This window comes from Erigeron canadensis, chromosome 8, assembly GCF_010389155.1.
Source record: "Erigeron canadensis isolate Cc75 chromosome 8, C_canadensis_v1, whole genome shotgun sequence".
Taxonomy (NCBI): domain Eukaryota; kingdom Viridiplantae; phylum Streptophyta; class Magnoliopsida; order Asterales; family Asteraceae; genus Erigeron; species Erigeron canadensis.
Window position 1 is genome coordinate 32826252 of NC_057768.1, and position 19819 is coordinate 32846070.

Genomic DNA, 19819 nt, shown 5'->3' on the forward strand with positions numbered 1-19819 from the left:
ATAAAATATTAAATGTATGCCTGGTTGTGCAAAAATCTGATTGACCCTAAAGAAATATTTTCAATAGTATATAGTTGGAAATAACTTGGTCGTTTATATATAGGTCGAGTATCTTATACAGAAAACTCAAATCCTTGAATCTGAGCTCAAAACAACAACAATACAATTGAAAGAAGCAACTAAACAAGTCAGAATTGAAGAGGAGAAAAACAAAGCTGCAAAGGAGGAAATAAAATCTCTCACTGCACAGGTAAGTGAATTGTTGGGACACAATCGATTGACTGGATGCCAGTCGACCTATATATGCCTAATAGTCGTCTTTTGAGAAAATTTAGCTTGCATATACTAGTATATATGATATGCTGGTCATTGACTAGTGCAATGTTATGACAGTTGGAAGATGTACTGAAAGGCCAGGGATCTTCTTCGATGTGCAGAGTCTCAGGTACATATACTGAATGAACTTCTAGGACCAATGGCTGAGCTTCTATCAAAAGGCACTAAACCATTTAGACGATGTACATTCTGTTTAAGGCATCTCCATTGCAATTATCTCTGGTAGTTTTGGAGGTATGTACATACATTTTCGCTTGCTTGATAATGCTATAGAAGTGCCTACTAATGGAATTAGCAGTGATACATCATGTGCAGTTACAGACCCTTTGTATATAATTCCCATTATCATGTAGATGGTTCAACGAAGAGTTGTCTTATATATTTCAGGGGCTCTAGTAGTTCGACCAGTTACAGATCTATCATTGTATTCTTAAAATGGAACACATTAGTTAGCAAAGTAACATCTTAACAGGATTTTAGATTTTGTCAGGTCTATTCAGAGTATGAAGAAGTGAGCTACTAGATCAATGGATAGAATTCACTGCCGGAGTTACATTAAATGACCTTTGTCAAGTATATCTTGCTGAAGCCAAATATATCTTCTTCTGTTACAAATAAGTATAATCTCACACATCAGACACATCAATAAAACTGTGCATATCAGTTCAAACTAAGCAATAATGCACATTAGCCACAAGTTAGGGGGGAATTAGGGAAAGATAGCGAATAACGTCTGTTAACATCAAATGAAAAACCCAGGAACCTTAAGAACTTGAACATAACATAAAGGCTGAGTGCTGGTGCAAATGGTTTGATTATACATCCAGATGATCTACTTGATCAATGCATGTTCTTGTTCATCATGTGGTTAAAGATGTCCTAGTGATAACTTAATTTTACAGAGCAAGTGAATTGAAGATTGTCTCCATCATCATCGCTTTTTCTTTTGGTCAACTGTCATTCACTGATTGGCTGATAAAATTTCCTGAGCTTCGGCAAGTGCAGACCCCTCATCTGCAGCATATAGTACCTTCTTAACGGCCGCAACCATCTGTGCAACGTATATAAGAGAGTTCAGTTAGATTGAAGGTGACTCTTATGGGAATTGGTGCAAAAAATTATATTTCCTTATGAATGAATTGATTCATATAATTTTTCATTTCTTGAAACAAGTGGATCATGTAAGTTTAGAAAAAGGCTTAATAAGACATAGTCAAATGGGCGGAACAAGGTCGTATGGGTCGAACAAGTCGAAAGCCAGCAAAAGTCACCTTTTTGACTAAGGAGTGTGTGGGTCAACCCAACCCAACTTGTTTTCATCATTATATGATCACTCATTTGACCTGTTATCCTACCTCACTGACCCTGTTATCTTTCATGTGCAACTAGAAAAAAAGAAGAATAAGACGGTGCTTGTGATTTTTCGATGCCACAATCGCAATAACATTTTGAGGAAACACTACTCTGCTATAGGATGTAAAGAAATCAAGATACCTATAGTGTTGAAATGGACACCATGATTATGTTACTCCTTGATAAAGATCTAAATGGATTCTCTAGATTTAAGGTTTTGGTTAAAGTTTGATAAATTGCAGTTTCAGCAAGATTTATAGCATACAAAAACATTAGGATAGTGGATAGCTATAAATGGTCGGTTCTCAATTCAATGAAGTGCAAGTGTATCATAGCAATGCTAAGGCCTTTAACACATGAAAAAGTAAACCCAGAAAAATAACATCTTTGCCACAAGTTACCGGAATATGTTCCAAATCAGGCGCCTGACAAAGTATTTCTATGTCTCGTAGTTTTCCAAAATAATAATCTCTTTCTTTCTCCAAAAGATCTACAGATACCTTCAGCTCTGTAATCTGAATCATAATATTAAGAATTGAAATTACTTGTTGAATGAAACATGATAGCATAGGGATGGAAGTTGGTATTCTATTAGGTGTACCTCATTCGACAAAGCCTGGATTTCATCTGAAGAATCAGACTCAACTACTACTGCCCTTGATTTTTGCTTATTCCCTGAGGCAATCAATATTAGGAATTTAGGATCAATGACATCTCTCACACTCACCCACTTAACACATAGTTTACATATTTCAACAATTCTCAATTAGTTTATTACTCCCAAAATCAATTTGACCATTCCCATTCTATTGTTTTGGCCTAGTTCCAGTTCAAGATTATTGAACCGCGTTAATCTAATGAAAGAATAAAGTGTATGAGCTCACCAGTCATCTTCGGAACGCCGGATTTGTCCCCTGAACCAGGATTCTGAGAGTTGTATGTTTGCAGAGACTTCGAACTCTTCTGGGATGCCTTGAAATGACGTTCTTTACATACCTTACCTCTACGCTCTAAAGGATTATAATTCCTGCAAAAATACAAAATAAGTAACCAGAAATGTCTGATCCAAAAGGAACAACATAATAGCAGATGATTGTAACATACTCGTTCATGATTCCGCCATTAACAGACTCACAATAGCGTTTCAACCATTGTAGAAACTCCAAGTTGTCCAATGGTCGACCCTTGACCAGTCTGTTGACTTCAATATGCTGCAACAAAATCAAAAGCCTTTATCTTTTAGACCCATCAAACCCCAAAACTAAAAATAACAAAGAAAAAATGATGCCCATTTACATAAATTTATTAAAATTCTATAAGTTCATCCCAAAGAGAAAACCTTACTTTATCTATTTTTAGTTTGGTAAATACATCTTGCAACACTTTGTAGTTTTGGATCATATCATATTCTGTCCTTGCATCAAAATTAACCTGTAATCAAACCACATTATTCTATCAACACTCGGTTTAGCAGAAAACAACAAACAACAAGATGAACAGTCCGTCATACCTTGTGCATTGGAACAGCCCCCGGATAGGTCATGTCCATCATCTGGCACTGCACAGCACCTGAAGCAACCTACATCACAGCACTCCAATTTATAAATAACAAGCTAATGAACCACAAAAACACAACATGAATAAAGTCGAGTTTAAACTAATTTACTTGCACAGAATATGTTAACAATTCTAGTGTAATCAAGGGACTTAAGTTGAACTTGGTAACACCCGTATGAGTTACCAACATCGTCCTGGACCCAAAAAATGATAGTATGATCATTGTCACCCCAATCACCCGCGCAGTTACACAACTAGTCAACATCGGCTACTAGTTAGCAACGGTTCAGCCACCAAAATGACCACACTAGTCAGGGAATCTACCAACTTTTGACCCACCCATAATCATTTGTAAGTTTTTTGGCAGTTTCAACTTTCCCATAACTTGTAGATTTTTTTGGATGCACTATATATATGAAAAATTCACAAACACGATTCGCAAAGCAGCTAATTTCTTGACTTTGTGCCAAAATGAAGAACATAAACTCCTTGAATTTACTTTTGAAAAGTGATATCCTGTCATATTACAAATCTTACAATTTTCACCCAAGATCCATAAATCTGGGCTTTTGAAAATTAAAAACAAAAATAAATTCAAGGGTCAAGATTTAAGTGTTTTCAAGGTCTGGGGTCAAAATCCTAACTCATGTCCATTAAATTATATTACTACGTTAATTTACTTTTTTCTACCTGGACCTACTGATAAAAGGTCGCTCACACATAATAATAATAATAATAATACAAATATATGTATAGTAATAAAGATGTATGTTTGTACCTCTTCAATACGAGAAAGATTGAGTTGAAGGCTGGCATTGATCCAAGAAAGAAGTTCATTTCTTCCAACAAAATATGCACTGTCCATCATTCCTATCACATTATTGCTGCTTGCCATTTTATTTTCTTCACAAACTCCAACCAACCAGAACCAAGATCAAATAAAAATTTCTGGCATTTATTTGAATGTTTTTTGTAAAATTTGAAAAAGTTTTAAAAAGGAAAGCAAGGGAGGCAAAAGCTGGCAAATGGCGTCAGAAAAAACCACCTACCGGCCAGCCCAGCCCATAAAGATATTTGGCGCATCACTTTAACTTAACTTGTTTCATTTCCTTCTTTGTTCTTTCCTTTTCATTTTTTTTTTTTTCAAATATAAGTTTTTTTAAAAATATTGTTTTGAATTCAATATTTTACAATAAATTTTGTATGGGACCGTGAGACTTGGTCTAGTCCAGCTTCAGCCGGGCCGGTATCCTCGTGAATCATAACTAGATAGTGACCCTCATGGCCTCATGGACTTTAATATTTGTCTCTCATAACCAAATAATGCATCTATTGCTTGTTTTATGCGCTTGTCTTCTAGTAACTTCCTATTCCTATTCTTGTTCTATTTTAGTTAGGGAAGCGATATTATAATTCCTATATTTTTTTGGTAAACATTGCATACTCACATAGTAACACGAGAGAAAAGTATCCGCGTGTTGCGGCGGTGAGATGGTCAGGGTGATAAGTCATAGAGTGTAATAAGTTATAAATAGTGATAGGTTATAGAGTGTGATAGTTAAATGTCTTAGCCGTACAGGCTCTGCCCTTAGATTTAAAAATTCGTCGAAAGTATATCGAATGACCTTTCTAATGAAAAAACATGAAATTTTAAGAACACCCATATAATATTTATAATTTATCAATGTACGGTTTTTGAGATAAAAGATTTTGGATGAATTAGAGTAATAAAATGATTTATGGAGGAGAGAATGAGTGGTTGAGATTTAAAGAGAGATGAAAATGAGTGACTAAAAAGTTGAAAAGTTGAAAATTTTTGACGGAATAAATGATTTATAATGAAATAGAGATAGAAATATACGCTATTCTTTTTAATGAACAACATACATACTATATCTATCTATTCGGTTAAAATTGTATGCGTTTAGGTAAAAAGAACAACCTTCAACTATTGGATACCAAGTTTTTGATGTTTTAATCTTTTTCAAAATTTATGATGTTTTAATTATTATTATTTTGACCAATATATATATTATATTACTAAAGAGGCATCCTAGCAAAATCCTAGTTGTCGAGAAGTACAATTATAATTACAATTACAATCTAGAAGAAAATCAATAAATTCAACAACTATCTAGACTCATCTCGAATCAATAATTGTGAAGACTTTAAAATGAGTGAAAAAAACTCGTGTGAATTGTTTTTATTATTTCCAGCATCATACTTTAATGCCCCTCCCATCTACACGCATGACGGTGTTCTTGTCAGTGTTCTCCCACGATGTGGACGACACAGAGGAATCGTGGGGATGTCGTGGGGGCTTGCATCATGTGGAAGGCGAGATCGATGAGTCGTTTGTGGGGTTGGATAAGTATGCGAGTGTATGTGGTATGTATGTATATACTGTATATCTGAAATAATAAAATACTTGTAGATGAGGCGAAGAAGAGGTATAGTTGTTAAGTGGCCTTCTTGGGGTATTATTAAGGAGGAAGATGTGATTTGATGTTATAATGAAAAATATAACCAACGGGTGTTTACGGATGAAAAAGGGCCTAATAAGCAATATACAATTTTTAACTTTACTATTACTAATAATATTTGTATAAGGCACATAGATTGCAATTAAAAGATTAGCGCCAGCATTTTGTGTAACAATCATGATTCTTGACTCTTTGACTTCGTGTACATTTTGACTAAGTATTTAGTTAATCAATATATGTTCAAGTGCAATTTGTGGTTTAATTGGGTTCAATGTGTTCAAAAAGGTCATTTATCATTTATTTGAAACTAATGTACTAGTGGAGATCATTTTTAGTACTAATTGACTATTATATTTTAGATGATAACTAAATTAGCTAGGAAACATGATATGGATCCTCCATGGGTTATACCCAACTTATGACCCACCCAACAAAACCCCACCTTATCCTTTCCCCACCACCCATCCTTCATTTTCCTTATCTCTTTCTCTCTCTAGTCTCTTATAAGAGCACACACACACTTACATTCACACTCTCTCTCTCTAAAATTCTTACATCAAAATAATTGTTTCAAGCAAGATTTGTGTTAGAGTTATCATTTATATCATCATCTTCATATCATATCAAAAATTTGGGCAATTTCAAGTACAAGAACTACTCATCTAGCAAATTTTCGGATTTGAATCTTGGGTGGAAGATTTGGTAAGTAATTTCTAACTCAAAATCATCATTTAATGTTATTAATCTTGTTTATGGTCAACCCTAAGTACTTTTGGGTCAAAATGGGTTCTTGGAGTCAAAATTAGGGTTTTGAATGAAATTGGGTATAAATTGGTCTTAGATTGTGAAATGAAAGAGTTTTTCATGATGGGTTTTTGTCCAAAATGTGTTGGTAACATGATTATTCGCTTCCAAAATGGTCAAAATGATTTTTGAGTTGAATTAGGGTTTCCTAGGGTTTTTATTTGGGTCAAGAACGGATTTGGACAAGATTAGATGTTATAGATCGAGTTTGTGTTGTGGGTTATGTTCATTTATGCTTGGAAAAGAGTTTGGAAGTGTCTCCTAATTGATTTTGAGGTCAAAATGAAGCTTGGGTGCATACTGGGTCGAAATGGGTGCAGGTTTTAACGGTCGTTAGTTTGAGGACTAATTCTGACAACAAATTAGAACCAAGATCTGTTAGTTTTTAACGACCGTTAATTACAGTCCAGAACCAAGATGAACTAGTCACAACCAAGATGAACTAATCATAACCAAAATGAACTAGTGACAACCAATATGAACAAATTAGAACCAAGATGAACAAATCAGAACCAAGATGAATAAAATCAGAACCAAGATGAACTAGTTAAAAACCATATGTAAAGTCTTCATTTGTAAACATGTTATGTACATTAATAGGTTATGGACGCGGGACGATTGGACGTTTATAACTCAACCTTAACTTCTCTTTTCCGATCAAGGTGAGTTTCGTAGCTCCCTACTCAATTGAGATTTGGGCTGAAAAGTGTACAACTGTTGTGAATTGACTTGTTTGAGTGTGCAATTATATGTGTTGCCTTGATTGATGACATAGTTCAATTGAGCATACGTTAGATTCCCTTGATGATGACATGACTTGATTGTGCATATGTTGAGTGTCTTGAGTGATGACATTGTTTGATTGATGGAATTGTTAACGTGTAAATACGTGGTTATTATATGATTATTGTATGTACATGTTTGGTTGACTTTTAGGTTAGTTGTGTATATATGGAAGACGATAATACCTTCGAAAGGTTGGAGATGTGGTGGGAAGGCTGCGGGTGACCCTATATATAAGCATTAAAGGCCTTTCAAAAGTAGTATCGTACGAAGTATATACACATGGTTTTTGTTTCTAGGTGAACATTGATGGTCATGTACAATTGAGTACAATGAAGTACATTATGTACAATTGAGTACAATGAAATACATCACGTGCAATTGAGTACAATAAGGTACATTACGTGCAATTGAGTGAAATCGAGGGACATTGATAGTCATGTTTGGCATTATAGAACTTGTTAGATACTTATCGATATCATTATTACTTGTTCTTGTTTACTAGGCGTATTCTAAATACCTTGCATAGTTCATTATGTGAATACATATGTGAGGGTCATTGATGGACATTGATTGATTATAGATTATTCGAGTATGATTGATTTATCTATGATTAGGATAGTTGTACATACATGGAAGACGATGATACATTTAATGAGTTGCAGATGTGGTGGGAAGGCTGCGGGTGACTCTGTATACAAACATCTAAGATTCCTTAAATGTAAAGTCGTATGAAATGTATGTGCATTGTGCATGGTTAAGTTGATGGACATGATGGATTTGATGACATTAAACGGGTACTTACGTACTTGATGACATTAAACGGGTACTTATGTACTTGATGACAATATCGATGACAATAGAGGGACAATGTGTGCATGTGCAATAAACAGGTGCTATACGTACTTGATGACAATTGGATGCCAAGAGAACAATCGAGGGACATTGATGGACATGTTTGATATTTTAGAACTTGATGGATATTTGTTGATGTCGACATTCTGTGTTCTTGTGCATTATGTGTGTTCTAGCTATGGTATAATTGTGCAATGGATACATGTGGATCCAGGTTGCGCTACGAGCCAACCTATATTGAGTACTTGTGCCTTTTAAGGGATTACTGTAAGTGTGTTTCTTGTTCATTAGCTTTGTTCATATTGTGAATGGCTTTGGCATTAGATCCTCGTCATTCGCCCCTACGAACTCACCAACCTAGTGTTGACCTTGTTTAGTACACTTTTCAGGTAACCTTGTGAATCCAAGACGTGATGGTTGATGGATGCTTGCGCTAGAGTTTGGGCTTAGTCTTACATGGATCAAGGATTCATTTGCCCTATTTGCATTATGCTTTATGTACTTGTTTGTTGATGATGGATTCACCGAATCCCTTTATTTTCATATAGTTCATGTTCTTCGATAATCCCATGTATACGCTATATCTTTTCGGTAGTATTTCGAGCCTAGCTCAGGGTGTTACATTTTGACTATATTACATGTTCTTTTACAACTACTATTAATTATGACATTTACGAGTATAAAATAAGCTATATGATTTCCATCCACTTAGCTGTTTAATTCATTTTGTGAAAATTTATCCAAAAGGAAAAACCAGATTATGAATTTATGTATTAAGAGTTTCTAGAAAGTCAGTAAGGCCCAACAGCCCAACTACTGTAGAAACCATGACAGATCAATTTTAGGACGATTATGATCGACCAGGGTTCCAGGACTCTGTAGTTTTTGAAAGGTTAAACGGTTAAACCAAAGTAAAAACGTAACTTTATCTTTCGTCACAATTTATGCAACGAATTACTCGTATAAAAAACACCAATGTATCAATTATTAAATTTTACTAACAATAAATGTGTTTCGATGAATTGGAAAGTATGTAATGTGTACTAGCTATTAAAGTGTTAAAAAAATCTTTAAAATAACTATGCCACAACAATGTTGAAAGTAAATATAAAATTTTATTTCATAGTTGTTGTTTTTTTAACAGCTTATTTCATAGTTGTTAGAAGTAACCTAAATGGCTAGAGCTAGACTTATAGAGTGCTAGACCACGTGAAATAGCAGAAGTAGCATGATCCAAATCGGTTTTCATAGTAGCCCAGTCGAAATTGGGCTTACAGCTACCAAGTACCAACTACTTTACAGTTCAATAGTTAGATGATCCCATTATCAAAAAATTTAAAAACCCTTACTCATAGGCTCATTGCGTCGTATGTCAAAATGTTTGAACCTTATATAATTCATACGAAGTATTTGGTTCATATTACTATAAACGAGTAAATAGAAAATGTTTTCCTAGTTCGAATTATTTAGAGATGGCAACCAATTTTTTTTTTTACTTGATCCCATTTAATAGCGTAAACGGTTTCTTTCCTAGCCGTTTCCAAGCAGTTTTTAGGACACCTCTAATATATTACTTATACATGGTTCAGGTTTAGAAACATCTTATAAAGAAACATACTATAAGTTTATCATATATAACGTACAATATAAAGACGTATGAAAAATCATCTCTAAAGCTTATAAAGAAACATACTCACTTCCCCCTATATATATATACTTATCTAACCATAGAGATAAAACATATACTAACTTGTTCATAGAGACGAAGGGACATTAGTAGGAGTGCATTTAATGTACCAACTAACTAACAAAGGGAATAAGATTTCATTCATCGTATTAGGAATGGCAAAAAAAAAAAACTGATCCGACGGAGAAACCCGATACCTGACGAGAATACCTGATACTCGAATCTGTTCGGGGCAGGGAGTGGGGCATGTCCACCCCGACTTGACCCGACCCGATATCAATGACTATATATATATATATATATATATATACACATACACTTATAAGTGATTAGTTTTGAATTTATATTTCACCTTTGTAATTACAATGTTTCACACTTATTTCAACTAATTTGTATCTACATTCCACACTTGCATATCCATTTCTCAAAACATCAAGAGCATGTAGTATCATTTCTCAAATAAACAAGACTTTGGTAACTATTATTGAAAAATAACTATTTTATCGGGTCGGGTTTCGGGTTTTGGGGCATTATTTTACCCCCGACGGGGTCCCCGATAAGATACTCGATGAGTATCGGGTCGGGTTCGGGTCGCATATTCTTTATCGGGTTCGGGTTTGACACTACCCGCCCCGAACCCAACCCATTGTCATTTCATACATGAACTTCTTACTTCCGCCTATTATTATTATTTTGTGTTTATATATTATTTCATTTACTTCGTAGAGAGTATGCACTTTATAGTTTATGGAGTTTAGCCTTTCTACACATATCAGTTAACTTGCAGTGGCAGAATCAAAAACAAAAGTGACGGGTAGCACAAATTTTTCCCACTAGTCTTGTATCGGTGTAAAGTAACAATAACAATGATAACGATTAAATTGTTACGATTTTTAGCCTTTTTTCATGATTTTTCGCTATTTATAATAAATTTTAAGAATTTTTTTTTGCACTTTTAGTAGTTTTTATTGATCATTTAGTTGTATAGATACGTATTTATAAGTTTTATTGATAGAAAAATGTTTCAAAAGTTTAAAGTTGATCACATTGACCGGTATCCCATATTTATTTGACTCGTAACATCAATAAAAAAATACATTGTTTTTCAAAAAAAATTGTACTACATGAATTTAGCGGATCCGTAGCCCCGACTACCCCTAAGTTATATGTGGTTATGCCCCTGCAGTTAAGGAAAAGGAATATGAAAACATCAAAGAAAACTTGTGTAATATTAAAAATAAGATAACGATAAATATGCCTAAATGTATGCCTAAGGATAAGATCATGAGGAAGAAGAATATGAATATGAAGACAGGGACAACTTGTATAATATTACACTAGCTACCCCGTTTAGTATCAATTACTTTTACATTCAGTACTATTGTCGTCCCCGTCATCCGCCGCCACCACCAGCCCTCACCGTACGTTATCTCTATCGCCACCGCATTGCACATGTATATGACTCGTAGTTATTGACTTGTACATATACGAAGTATAGAATTGACTTCAAATACACAGCAAAAACCTTATCGAACCAAATTCTCAAATTCCATACATTATAAATAGAGGCAGAGCCAGGATTATAAGTTGAGGGGGGCTTACATATGGTATATAATAGTACTCATAACGAATCATATATGCGATGATTTCATCGATTTTCAAAGAAACTTGCTCAGATTTGTTAAATGTTATCTACAACCAATTTTGCTTATGTTTATGAATGTCTTGTTCATATTAATTACTACTACGTCATCTCAAGTAACAAATAAAACCTCGCACAGTTATTTACAATATTGTTTATCATAATAATAATGAAATCGAAGTAATCTAATGAAGGATATACATAATTGATTAAAGAACAAAGAAAAAAGGAAAGATCAAAGAAAGGAAACCGTTGATTGTTGTGAAAATTTTCACTGCCTCTGATCTATTTCCCTGCCTCTCTTCTCGTTGGTTCTATTTTGTTGAAAGACACATTAGGGGTGACTAGACAACTAATTAGTGATTATGTGCTGAAAAAGTTTCATTACAATTGGGCTTATTGGCAGGGGCTCAGCACCCCCCTGCCCCTCCCCTCCCTCTGCCTCTGATATTAAAATGCATGACATGAACAACGTCCATTTTGTAAAACACACGATACATTATTTATACACAAAAGAAATCAAATTCAGAAATTATGAAATATAATACTTTGTATATGTTTTGTGCAAGTTGGAACTTTAGGGACTTAAAGTGTAAATATTAGTATAAGTTAGTTAGGAGACGGTTATTGATGAATTTGTGTAACTAGGAGATCACGCCGTCCATTGGGCGGCATCGGTTTATACATATTAGCACGGTTATCTATTTTTTTAAGGTCACTATCACAATAAAGATAACGACGTAAAATATATAACTCATAGTAATTAAGAAATTTATGTGTTTAAAAATAAAAACACTAAAACTTTCAATGGTAAAAGTTAGAAAAATAAAAGTTTAAAAACTAAGTAAAACAGAACTTTCATGCGAAAAGTAAAAAATAAATAAAGTTATGTGACAAAAAGTAAAAAATTTAAAAGTTGTGACAGGAATGGAAAAAGTGATATGTCGTATTTTATGTCCATTTCCCATAGCTTAAGTAGTTGATTATCGATGTTTATGATTCGTTTTCGTTTACATTTGGTGCGTTTATGGTATTTGTTAGTGTTTCAGGTTGATAACAGGTACCTAAGCGGTAATCTGGAGAAAATAACTTTCTGGAGGCAAAACGAGTGCTAACGGATGAATTCTGGAGCGTTTGGGTGGAGAAATAAGCTGGTCAACAAAAGTCAAACTTTATTGCGCCGCAACTCATTGTTGCGCCGCAACAAATATGTCAGAAATTGAAGTTGCGCCGCAATAGGAAGTTTTTGCGCCGCAACACCACAAGTCCTCAGCCAGCTCGAGTCAATAAAAGTCAAAGTCAACGCAAAAGTCAAAACTCATTGCGCCGCAACAAGGCTCGAATATGCAGAATTTTGGAAACATATATAAAGGGTGTTTCATCATTCCAAAACCCTATCGTCTATTCTCTGGACGACGGCAAGTATATTTTTGAAGGGTTTTTCATCTGAAATCATTCTTTGGAGATTACTAACGTGATCGGAGATTTGTTTAGCCATTACTTATCATTATCAAACGATTTTCAACATTCGGTACAATATGTTTTCATATATTATTGTTTGTTTTTATTCGCATTATAATATGAGTGGCTAATCGCCCTTTTTCATCCATCTTGATGGTGTAAGAAAATATGTAAGGATTGCACAATATTTTATAATTCAAGTGATTTGATTTAACGTCGTGTCGTGATCTCAATCTATTAATTCTTTGTTATTTAATTATTGTTTGCGGATAATTTGTATTCAAGCTTAGTGGCAACTAGGGTTGGGTAGAAATTATTTTGATTGTTTGGTTAGGAGCAGTTGGTTCTATGACGGGTACGGTAGAAGGTAATTAATAATTAATAAGAATTAACGGGTTGATGGTTGGGTACAATCAATAGACACAATTGTTATCTGAAATGACCAAAACCATTGTTGAACTAGAGAAGTTATAAAAATGCGTCTCGGGGTACCGGTCTTAATAATGAAACTAGTTTATACAAGAGAGTCAAATAAGTTGTAAACCTGACGGGTACGGGGTTGAAGATTAATTTGAGTCTCGGTCATTTAATCGCTAAATTGAATTTGAACTTCATCAAATGTGCAATCTTAACATGTTGTCGAGCGAAATCAAGATAGATGACCTTTAATTTATTGTTTTAAACAACAAACTCTTCTTTCGATTAATCCTAAGGGATTACTAACCAATTTTACTAACTACTTGCAAAGTGGCAATTCGGCCACAAAACCCCCCATTTTACTTGAATCACCTAATAGTTACAATTGCTTATAAAGTCCTTGTGAACGATCTCGGCTTACCAGTTTTTACTATACTACATGCGATCAGGTACACTGCCTGTGAGTGTACAGTAGTCAGTCTTTTGGTAATTCGTGTTTATAAATTTTATTACTAGATTTCACACATCAAAAAGCTTGACGAAAGTTAAAAAAACAAAAGTTATATGGTGAAAAGTAAGATAATGAAACTTTTTGGGAAAGCATTGGAAAAATAAAAGTATAAAAAGTAAATAAAACAAAACTTTCGTGCAAAAAGTAAAAGAAACGAAAGTGATGTGGCAAAAGTAAAAAGGTGAAAACTTTAGTAAACTTATGTGATAAAAAGTAAAAAGAATGAAATTTTTTTGACAAAAGTAAGAAAAATGAAAGTTTAAAAACTAAATAAAACAAAATTCGTGCCAAAAGTAAAAGAAATAAGGTTTTGTGACAAATAGTAAGATAATGAAACTTTCACGACAAAAGTTAAAAAAATAAAAGTATAAAAAGTAAATAAAACAAAACTTTCGTGCAACAAATAAAAGAAACAAAAGCGATGTGCACAAAATAAAAGGACGGAAACTTTAGTAAATTTATGTCATAAAAAGTAAAGAGAATGAAACTTTCGTGGCAAAAGTTAAAAAAGATGAAATTTGAAAAACTTAATAAAACAAAACTTTCGTGCCCAAAGTAAAATAATTAAAGTCATATGACAAAAAAAACCGTATGCGTCAAAAGGCGCATGTACGGTTCCTCTTGAAGTTCTGTGTAAGGTTGTAAAGTTTGCTTAACCTCTTGTGCTCTTTTTCTCCGAGATGCCGGGAATTCCGTGGCAAAAGTTAAAAAAATCAAAGTATAAAAAGTAAATAAAACTAAACTTTCGTGCAAAAAATAAAAGAAACGAAACTGATGTGGCAAAAAGTAAAAAGGTGGAAACTTTAGTAAATTTATATCATAAAAAGTAAAGAAAATGAAACTTTCGCGGCAAAAATTAGAAAAGATGAAATTTGAAAAACTTAATAAAACAAAACTTTCGTGCCCAAATTAAAAGAATTAAAGTTATACGACAAAAAATAAAAAAAGAGAATTAAAAAAAAAAGCAAACAGACTGACAGACTGCTGCGCAACAAGCAGTCTGCTTGCTTCACTGTTCATAACCACGCATAATGTTATATAGCTAATTAATTAATTGTATTTTCCTTCTTATTTTTATTAATTAATGAAATCAAAATTCTTCAAATTCTCTCTAGTTTTTCCTTGATTAATTCCGCATTATTAATTTCATAGCAATATTGAGATAGACATATTTTTCAGCCATTTAATGAGACTATTTTCCTCAGATGACGACAATGAAACAAAAACCCAAGTAGCAGTTCCATCCGACGAAGATCCTTCTCCAGAACCTCGTAACACCATGGCGGCCATCATCTCCTTAGGTGTTTTCGCGATAATAATTGGTGCCATACTTGCTGCTTCCATGGCGGAAATGGACCAGTCTCGTTTGTCACCCGCGCGTTAACTCTGTGTGTAGTACTGGAGTACTCCCACGACATCCGAGGTACTCGTGTTTCAACCACACGTTGCATCTAGCTTTGAACGAGGCCAAAAATATCTCTGCGTTGCTTAAAACCTCGGCTAATTAGGATGAGTTCTGGTTTGGAAGTTAGTTTTGTGGTGATGAAAGTAATGAATAATGATGTGGTGTTGAGGAAAGAGGAAATGAAGGATATGAAGATCGACGTGGCTACGTGCTGCCATGACGGATCAAGAGACGTGTGTGAATGGATTGGAAGAAATGAGATTATCGACGAATATATAATGTGGATGAAGTGAAAGTGATCATGGAGATAGATCAAGCGAGCTATTGTTGAGTAATTGTTTGTCTATACTCGATATATAATCATATGGATGAAGTAGTACGTACTTGGTAAGTACTTTGGGTCTAATTGGGCTTCATTTGCATTGAGCATACATGTAATTGTCATGAGAAATTCTATTTTAAAAAAATAAAATAAAAATAATTCCACATATAAGGGTTGAGTTGATATGGACCGAGTCATATGAACTCAGCCATTCTTTAATGAAATTTTGTATTTTTTATTTAATTTTTTTGAAAAATATATTATTATGAAAATATTGTTTCTCAAAGCAAGTTATATAACAGTTGTCACTTATAAGTTGCGGCACCAAGAAACATACTTGTTAGCTTTCTCATGAAAGTGCTTTTTTCGGCAGCCAAAAACAGCTTCAAGGCCTATTATTATTGTGTAACTTGAACATCTGATTTTGGTTGAAATAACTGATGTTGGTTTTTTTGTTACTATTTGTGTAGAAAACAAGTTGGTTTTGGCTGAATCCCATGTTGGTTATGTGTGTATTGAGATTGAACGTAATGTGCACTGTGATTTGGGTTATTTTCTAAAAATTTTCAAGTTTGTGCTTCTTTACATTTTATGTTATATGCATTGAACTGGAGCTAAAACAATGTATATGAGATAGGTTGGTATGGCACATCCCAAATCAACCATCTTTTGCTGCGATGCACATTGCTGTCTTCATTGTCTCGTTGATTGATCCTGTATACATATGTACATAACCAAAGATAAAGCACGCCCGTAGATTTTAGCGGATGGTGGTTTCTACTTTCTAGAGGTTATAATGTTATTAGTAATTAAGCCTTTACACTATTGCTAATAAGGGCCAGAAATGTTAATCAGCATTCGAATAGAAGACTAAAAGGATAAAATGAAAAATGCACGACGAGCTATGCTGATGTCCTACACAAAACAGAGAGTGCCTTTATACTCTTTTTGCAGCCAACTTTCAATTAGTGGTAAATTAAGAGCCTACATTCTCTAACTGATTTTAGCAAAAGGCTTTACCAATTGTAGCAATTGCATACCACATTACATAATTACCAACTAACTGAAACAGTAACATATAAGCTTATGATTTACTTTATAAACTTATGATGATGGTTGGTGTCACATCTTCGAATCATCCTTCTTGCACCACTTCGACCTGCTTTCAGATAATACCAGGAACTTAATAATATCTGGGACCACAGATCTGCTCCTCTCCCATGGCTGACATCACTCTCACGGCAAGAGGATGATTCTTTGAAAATGCAAATTTAAGCTGCATATTCAAACATATCGTCAATTTAGGCAACAAATGTAGAGAACTAATAGATATGTAACTAACATATTCATTTAATACATGCATGTGTCTATATACATAAATTAGAAACCGTAACAGAAGTACAGAACCATTCTAAAACTGATTTTTGGTTTTTTGGGTTTCGGATTTTTTCAATTTCAGTTTTTTCTGGTTTCAGATCACTTTTAGGGTATTTTTTTTAGTTAAACCTAAGAATAAGCAATCAATGTAGATTACAAGGTTGGATTACTCAATATACCAGTCGAACGATGTTATCATTTGGCAGCTTCAAGTCAGCCGTAGCAGCCTCGATACATATTTGACAACTTCAACTGAGATAAATTATTACTGTACTAATCAAAATTAAATCAATAAACAAAAATATAATCTACGTGACCAATAGACGAGAAAGAAACATACAGATCCATTTTCATCAATTCCAGTCACCCATAGTCACATGGAACGCGGTACGATACGCTACGCGGAACGAAAACGGGTACGTGGTTCGTAGGCTTCCAAAATCCGGTACAAGAGGGGGTAGGTTCATTCGGAACAACAATTCGGTACACGAAACGACGTACCCTTTTTGGTACGTAAATTTGGTACAACACATATAAATAACTAACATATATAATAAAGACTTTCATACTAAAATCCATAGCAACCCATATAAATAACGAAAAGCCATTGTTAAAAATTGTTAATTAATGGAATGCTTTAATAGGGATTTGTGAAGGAATTATATTTTATGCAGCAGAGTTTCGTGAATATATATATAGATAACTTTTACAAACCTAAATACAAAAGACTCGAGAGTCTAGCCTATATGAAAATTGTATTTTATGGCCCAATATAAGCCTACTCTCTTATCAAACCAAAATATTTGTTCCCACTTTGAATAAAAAAAGAGTACAGCACTGTAGCAGCTACTTTTCTACTTCTGTCATTTTCTAGTTTCTCCCCCACCGAAAAAAAAAAATCAAAAACGATTTCTCTTTGCCGGAACGTCGATTTCTATTAAACGATACGGCGAACTGAAGCTAAAAGGAACGCGAATATCAGCCTTGATATGTCAGATCAGGTACGCTTATATTACCGTTTCAATTCGGATCGCGTTTCACCTTCGTCGGGACGATTTCGTACCGCGTTTCGGTACGAGGTGTACCGAACGAGAAACCCTGCATCGTACCCGTTTCCTGTGACTATGCAGTCACCTTGTATTCGGTAATGTTGACACGAGGAACCTACAGAACAGAAGATTGCATATATCCCTTTAATTTACATACATTTATAAAAAAAAAAGAAAAGAAAAAAGGATGTAACGATTAAAAAAAAACCCATAAATTAGTACAAGTAGTTGTGATTATATACATCACATTGATGGGAAGCTGGTGCAACATAATTGAGCACTGCATCATTGAAGATATCGGTAGCAACAAAGGCACACATGTTATCGTTGGATGTTGACTTATAAATGGATAAAATCTAGCACAATTACAAACAGCAAATCACTTTACAAGCAATCTCAACAAACTAAAACACAACAGTAGTTTTAAAACACTTAGCCCATTGACGCACTACTAACAGAACTAAACAAAGAAAATATAATAAACATACTTAGCATATCACTAGTAGTTAATTACACAAAACGTTCGTACAACGTTTTGATGCATTAGATTGATTCTCTAATTGAATCAAAGCAGAAAGAGTCGGTTTATTGTCAATGTCAAGTTGGACGCCATGCTTACAAGTTGATCACAACCAAGTTGTCAGTTGTTTAGTCTAAATGGCCATAATTTAGAGCATAAGGAAGGTAATAAGATCTTGTAGCTACATCAAAGCAACAAATCAGACTGTATGTTAATGGCTTTCGAATCAAATTTCCATGGTTTTAATCATCGTCTGATTCCTCCTCGAGTACCCATAACTCGGAGGACGGCCGACGTGAGTGAGGCAACATTCGAGTGGGAAATTTGGTCACCATCAGAAAGAAGGGTCTACGTTTAATAAGTTGTGATTAAATCAGCTACACACAATTATACCTTTTTCTTTTGTTATAAATCTAACACTAAAATATCAGTTTCAAACAAATATCATAAAAATTAATCTATTATATCTGCATCTAACAAACAAACAAAGAATTCCAAACATGTATTATAATTTAGAATAGATAGAAGGCCTAATTTTAACAAAATTAGGTCATAAATAAATTAAAGAGTAAATTATATATATATAATTAGTAGGGAAGTAAACCTTGCAGGGGCATTTATCGATAACGATGTAATCACCCGTACAGATATCACCAGCGCTTTGCGGGTAGGTAGCGTCGTCCACCATCGATTCAAGGAATGAGGGGCGGTAGTTTGCCATGTGTTTAGTATAGTTTTCGATTGGATGATATTTAGCTGGGAAACGCCTAAAAATAAATACTGAGGACCGGCCCGTTTGGTCCCGGTCAAAACCATTAGGCAGATATACAAATATTTGGTCGTCTGTCTAGCTTGTTGATTTGGAACGACAATAACTATCTGCACAAGTAACTTGTAGGTCAAACTGACTAATTTTCATAATCAGGAAGGATTTCATGTTAAATTTGTCAAAAACTTTGATGCTGATTCGAGTTAATTTGACAAGTCCAAGTTTTGACCTCAAAGTCAGAATAAGCCTCTATTCAATCACACAAATGCAGTACATTAAAAGTGGATCTCCTTAATTGTGTTGAATCATGGTATTTTTAGGATCAAGTTTGGGCTGTATATCATCTCTTAACTAGGAAGAAATTAGAAGGCACGTTGAAATTCGCCCAAAGTGTATGCATGCATGCTTACAACCCCTAAATCATTTTATTCGTATGAATCATAAAGCTTTTGCAGTCGTACGTATTTGATACATAACTTGCAAGATTC

The 19819-nt window shown here is 34.2% G+C and overlaps 1 protein-coding gene across 1 annotated transcript; it reads right to left on the bottom strand.

Annotated features, from left to right (window-relative positions):
• Positions 1–974: 974 nt before the first annotated feature.
• Positions 975–4349, bottom strand: LOC122578358 (microtubule-associated protein RP/EB family member 1B-like). Its single transcript, XM_043750306.1, has 8 exons — positions 4025–4349; positions 3200–3268; positions 3034–3120; positions 2794–2900; positions 2574–2716; positions 2291–2364; positions 2091–2204; positions 975–1387 (listed from the first exon to the last, which is right to left on the bottom strand). Exons 1-8 carry the CDS (start codon positions 4139–4141, stop codon positions 1298–1300), a joined length of 801 nt encoding a protein of 266 aa, XP_043606241.1. The 5' UTR covers positions 4142–4349; the 3' UTR covers positions 975–1297.
• Between the last annotated feature and the right edge of the window lie 15470 nt (positions 4350–19819).

Bases quoted from the DNA above. Each gene is read 5' to 3' on its own strand.
- LOC122578358 (XM_043750306.1), bottom strand. From the start codon at position 4,141: ATGGCAAGCAGCAATAATGTGATAGGAATGATGGACAGTGCATATTTT. The intron at 2,205-2,290 runs GTACACCTAATA...ATTATGATTCAG, and splicing joins TCCAGGCTTTGTCGAATGAG to ATTACAGAGCTGAAGGTATC. The intron at 1,388-2,090 runs GTAACTTGTGGC...TACGTTGCACAG, and splicing joins CTGATTTGGAACATATTCCG to ATGGTTGCGGCCGTTAAGAA.